Source organism: Papaver somniferum, chromosome 1 (genome assembly GCF_003573695.1).
Source record: "Papaver somniferum cultivar HN1 chromosome 1, ASM357369v1, whole genome shotgun sequence".
Taxonomy (NCBI): domain Eukaryota; kingdom Viridiplantae; phylum Streptophyta; class Magnoliopsida; order Ranunculales; family Papaveraceae; genus Papaver; species Papaver somniferum.
In genome coordinates, this window is record NC_039358.1 from 3,851,441 (window position 1) to 3,857,201 (window position 5,761).

General features: G+C 36.5%; 1 protein-coding gene across 1 annotated transcript; it reads left to right on the plus strand.

Annotated features, from left to right (window-relative positions):
* The first annotated feature begins 1,042 nt into the window (after nucleotides 1-1,042).
* On the plus strand, nucleotides 1,043-4,078 carry LOC113353057. The gene is made up of 7 exons (XM_026597000.1): nucleotides 1,043-1,433; nucleotides 1,681-1,776; nucleotides 1,870-2,102; nucleotides 2,190-2,423; nucleotides 2,861-2,962; nucleotides 3,073-3,165; nucleotides 3,575-4,078. Exons 1-7 carry the CDS (start codon nucleotides 1,043-1,045, stop codon nucleotides 4,076-4,078), a joined length of 1,653 nt encoding a protein of 550 aa, XP_026452785.1.
* Nucleotides 4,079-5,761: the final 1,683 nt, after the last annotated feature.

Below are 5,761 nucleotides of genomic sequence, written 5' to 3' on the forward strand. Positions count from 1 at the left end.
TTCGGCTATATAAAGATCCCTAAAATCATGAAGAGTGCAATCCAATCTCAGCTCCATCTTACGAAGGTGTATTTTCTTTTCAATTTTCTCTTCAAACCCTAAGCTTGATTTTTTGTATCAAAACCTAATTGATTTTTTCTGTATTTTTTTCGACAGGGAACTTATCTAATTTGGGTTGTTGTGTTCTTACTGGTATGTTTCTTTTGAATATTATTCTTGGAAGGAATATCTTCGTGTTTTTTTCTTCATGTTTTGGGTTAAATTTTTCTTGTTTTGATACTGTCATGAATTGAGTTTTACGCCTCAGTGTTATAACTTGTTCCTTTCATGAATTGAGTTTTGCGAATGGCTGGGTATTAAAAAAATTACTGGTATAATGGATTTCAATATGTATTCTAGTGGTTAAATTGATTTTGTCAACATTTTGAGGATTTATCTTACGGATCAAATGGTTGTTGAATTGTGCTTAAATGTATATATCTGTGGATTTGTTATTCTCAATAATTTTTAGGTGTTTTTTTTCATCAGATATGGCTCGAGACCTATTTTTTGGGGATTCCGCCTTGCGCCGAAAATACGGTAAATTAAGAATAAACCTTATGATTCAATGAAGCCATAAACTTTCTGTTTGTGTTGTGTGTTGATTAATATGCATGGTTTTTTCTAGAATCCACTACTAAAAAACAAAAAGAACAGAAGCGAAGAGATAAAGCTTCCTCAACTGCAATTGCGAATCCCATGTACACAACAGGGAGGAAATCCAAGAAATGTGCAGCAATCTCAATTTATTGGTAACCAATAACCTTTTTTTTGTATCTAAATCTCCTCTCTTAATAACATTTTCAGTTTTGAACAAGTAAACTGAGTTAGAATTTTACATGTCGTTTTCTGCATAATTTTCAATGACAAGTAATAGTACACAGTGTAGTGTTTGCTGATTGATGCCCAATAGAGTGCGGGAATTTTTCAAATGTTTCTTGAATTCTGCCTTATAGAACCAATAACCGATGTTGTGTATTGTTAGGTAATTTTAGCAATTAATATGTATGCCTTACTTAAATGTCATACTGCAGGAGACAAAAACAAGGAGGGACAAGAACACCAATTGAATGACTTTAGCAGTCGCTTGCAAGCAGCTCAGTCAATGGTGCACGACGGAAATGGAGTTGGAAGAACAGGTCGGGTGCTGCCAAGCCATGCACCGATCGAGTCACCAGTGGATGGAGGAAGGGGAGGTGGAAGAACACGTCCTGTGCTGCCAAGTCGTTCACCAATTGAGTCACCTGTGCATGAGAGAAGTAGGGCTGGTGGAATATCATGCGCGGTGCATCCAATGGAATCACCTCTGAACAATGATTTTCTGTTAACTCCAAGGATATCCCCTAGAGGTCACCGCACAGGAGTACACAGAAATCTGGAGAAGGAATACAATGGTCTACATAGCCCTATGAGAACTCAAGGTCGCGTTCTGTACCACCTCCCGCAGAGAATGAAATACAACAACGTTCAAATCAATTGCATAATAATCGAACACAAGCATCTCTTCAGCCATCTCATCGGTCAACACAAAAAGTTATTCAAAGTTCAACATCTCATCAATCACAGCATAATGCTCTTCGAAGTTCATCTTCGCAGCAATCTCGCCGATCACAACAGCGGAACAATCTACATGATTCTCAGCTGAAAACCATAATTTTTCGCAACCCAACCGATCGCGATCAGCGTCTAATTCTCCTGTAGCAAATAATGAAGAAGTTGGCTATTCACTGCAAGATGGTATATTTATGTGAGAGGCATTTTGTTTTTTAATGTTGTTTTTTTCTGGCTAGCTAATAATTTCCTGTATGCTATCTTTGGTTTCTTAAATAGGTCGAACACAACGTACCACAAGAAAGAAAACGACTAATCTTGCGGTTGCCAAGAGGGGGAAGGAGAAAGTAAGCGTGTACGTTTTTAAAGAAAAATTTTGTGGTCACTATAGACATGAGCTTATAAACTCTATTGGGTCGTGGGTAAGGCAAAGGGACAATTGCCCACTAACATATGATAAATTTGATGATATGCCTGAACAGAAGATTGCCCGAGTGATCCAGAATGTCCGGGTATAAATAACTTAATGTTACTTATTTTATTCTTAGTTTAGAATTTTTTTAGTTGCTATCTCTAATAAGTTGTTTTCGGCCATATAGGACCACTTTATTCTCGTTCCTGATGATGAAGTGGCTGTCAAAGTGATCAAAGACGTGATGAGGAATGCCTATAAGGCATACAGGCACAAACTTCGTCTAGCATACATAAAAGCTGGGGGTGATGGGTTCGCTGGATCAGATGGCCATGGAGGCTTTGGCACACCCTCCCAAGATTTCCCCAACAAACGTGATTGGGCTCACATGTGTGAGCACTTCACCACCGATGCGTTCAAGGTATATCTATTTGCTTACTGTTTACATATGATGTTTTTTTTTAAGTCATGGGAGTGGACAATTAGGTATGATATGTGGAACTGGAAAACACACAAGTTATCTTTTCTTTTTTGTCTTAAAATTGCACTTCATTATTGGTTTGAAAACAAGAATGCACTGCCAAGGGCACTCTTATGCAGCTGAACTCATTTTTTGCAAACCCTTGCTATCATTTCTTGTTGTATTTTTCGTTTAGAATATAAATTATATGTGGATGTAAAGTAGCTTACATCATATACAAGAGTTTGGTTTTGGTTATGGCAGATTTTCCATAAGGTTATATATAGATTGAACTTGAAGAGTTGGGGTGGGTGATCTTTTATTAACATTTTGTCTTATATATGTCTGCATTCTTACACTTAACTTCATATTAACTTACATTTTACCTCATGCGATAGAAAAATTCTGAAAGAGGACGTCTTGCTGCGGCTGCGAAGCAACTCAACGGTATCAACCACAGTAATGGCAACAAAAGTTTCACTAGTATCGAATACGAGTTGGTATATATTATGCCTGCTTCAATTGTTTTATTTAATGATATTGTTTACGAGTCAGATGTGTTTTATTACATGATATGTTGTTTTATATGATGATGTTTTCCATTTCAAAGCTGCAAGCCGGAGAGCCTTGTGATCCAGTGACTTTCTTCCGACGAACCCATGATCCTGAAAAGAAAATCAACCCCAAATGCAAAGAAATGAGTGTAAGAAATAATCCTTCATTGATGAAACATGTTTGATATGTATCTATTTATAGATTATTATTTACACAATCATGATTTGCACAGATAGAATTGCAAAATTATGCTATGCACTGTTGTGCTCATTCTGCCAAAAGATTAAGTGAAAAATATGCAGCATTTTTATATCAGAGTTTTGAGTTTCTTATCATCGGTTAAGTGAAAACTGCTCCTGGTAGAATTTTTGTGAATAAGTATGGTTCTTTATTATGGGAATTTTTGTGAATTGGCCACATTAAGTACGGTTCTTTATTCTGGAATTCTACTTTGTAGTCAGTATTTTTTTTTCCTTCAACCTGCTATTGCCTGCCCAAACTCATTTGAAACTGGTTGCCTACTTTGTGATTAATTTGTGTTTTGAATTAATGTGCAGGAAAAAATGAAGGCCATGAAGGAAGCCGCAGATCGGGGAGAAACTAATGACACTCCAGAAGAGATATTTAACAAAGTTCGTAATGCTGGATGTTCGGGTAAACGTCGTCGCAAGGCTCATCCAACTAACTACAGTTTATACCAGAAAAAAGAAGAAGAAATGGCCGAATTGAAAGTAAGAATGGCATCCTTGGAACAGGAAAACAAAAGGCTTAAGAAAGAAACAGGTCCGAACGCGACAAAGAAGTGGTTGAATGAATATCTTGTTAAAAATGGCATGCCGGCTATGGAATTATCATCTGAAGATGAAGCGGAAGATGATGATGAAGATGCTGATGTGCACGGGAGTCAAATTCATGAACATCGAGATGCCTTTGAAGGTAGTGATATGGAAGCTGAAGAGGAGGATGTAGAGGCCTTTGCAGATGGTCAAGAAGAAGGTGACGAGGAGAATCCGGACAGGGAACTCGAAGAGGATGATGAAGAAGAATATTTTGAGGTTTAGATGCATTTATTATTTCTGTTATTTAGAGTCTCTTTTTAGAAAGATCTAGCTTAGATCTTAGAAGAACTTTCTCTTTTTTTTTGGTCTTGTGGTCCTGATATCTCGGGTGGGATTACGATATTCTTGATTTTTTTGTTTGGAAACTTCTTTGTTTTAACGAATGCTATTAAATAAAAAATTATTTTTAGTATATCTCTTTTTTTAGTATTTATTGTTAATTATAGAAATTCAATTAATATTTATTTATTAATATTTGGTAATGCATTAAATTTGGGAAGTTATTTACGGATGGACTTTTTTTTCCGGGCCTGGGTCCGTAGCACCGGTCAAGCCCAGATCATCCCTCTCACCGGTCCATTTGAGATGTTAGTAGCATTACCTATTTAAAATCTAGAGAACTAGTGGCTCTTTAAGTTAGGAACTCCGAAGTTGTTTTCATGTATGAGTTGGCTACTGTTGTTGCTGCAATGGTAGTAGCTTTTAGCCATTTGGCTACTAGAGACTATTAGAGATACTTTGTATCCTAAAAGATTGGCTACTAAAACTTAGTTGCATATATATTTTTGCAAATGCATGAAATAATTTATCCGTGACCTATTGAACAACTAGACAAGAACTAGTGTCTTAAACCACAACTAGACAAGAACTAGTGTCTTAAACCATTAGGCATATGAAACGACTACTACAAAAGCCAGTGGTTTTATGTTGTTGTCCACTAGATGAATCTCTAAATGCAAAATCTATTAAACAATTAAAAGATAGTTGTTTCCTTAATATTTTCGCTAAAAACCTGACGACTACACAAATTAGTGACTTTACCTATTAGGTGACATCTATCGGCCAACTAGCCAAACTAGTAGCTTTAGACATGGGGACCAACTAACCAGTGCGAACTTGTTGCTTTAAACATAAAACAACACCCTCTTACGCCACTACGCCTGGGCAACTAAAATTAATTGCATAAATTGTTAGGCAACTAAAGATTTGAATAGGCCACTACCATTAGTCAAGTAGCCTTTGGTTGGTTCTTTTGTAGTGCTCCCTCGCACGAGCATCTGTTTTTGAAGCGAGAGTATATGTTCAAAGATTTCTGAAAGCTCGAAGATAAAAAAAAATTCATGAAAGCTCATAAACAAAATTTTATTACTAACAGACGCACGTCTATTTTAAAAAAAAGAAAAAAATTCTCTCGTACGAGCATCCACCTTTGAAACGAGAGTTTATTCCACTTTGTGAAATCTCACATATTTAAAAAAAAAAATTGGTTTTCGTGAAAGCTCATAGACAAAATTTTATATCATCAGACTGAGGTTTATTTTGTTTGTTCCTTAAACTAATAAACGAACGAGCGTCTGTTCCTAAAACAAGGATTTCTTTTCTTGGGCCCGGACCCATGAATCCTATATCAACTAAGGTTCGATCACCAAATCAGCAGTGCTACACCAATTTGCGCTCGATGCTCTATCATGCTACTAGGATCTTCATTCAAGCCATGGTTCGTTCGTGCAATCTAAAATCCGGTAACATTCCATCTTACGACTAAGTTCAATTACTTATTTCGTCCGTAACTAGAAAATCACCATCAAGTGGTGACTGAGGAACATGAATGTCCCTCACTAAGCAATGGACTTAATGTAGATGGTGGATTTTCGACAAGGGTTAAAATCGTAAAACCATAATTAT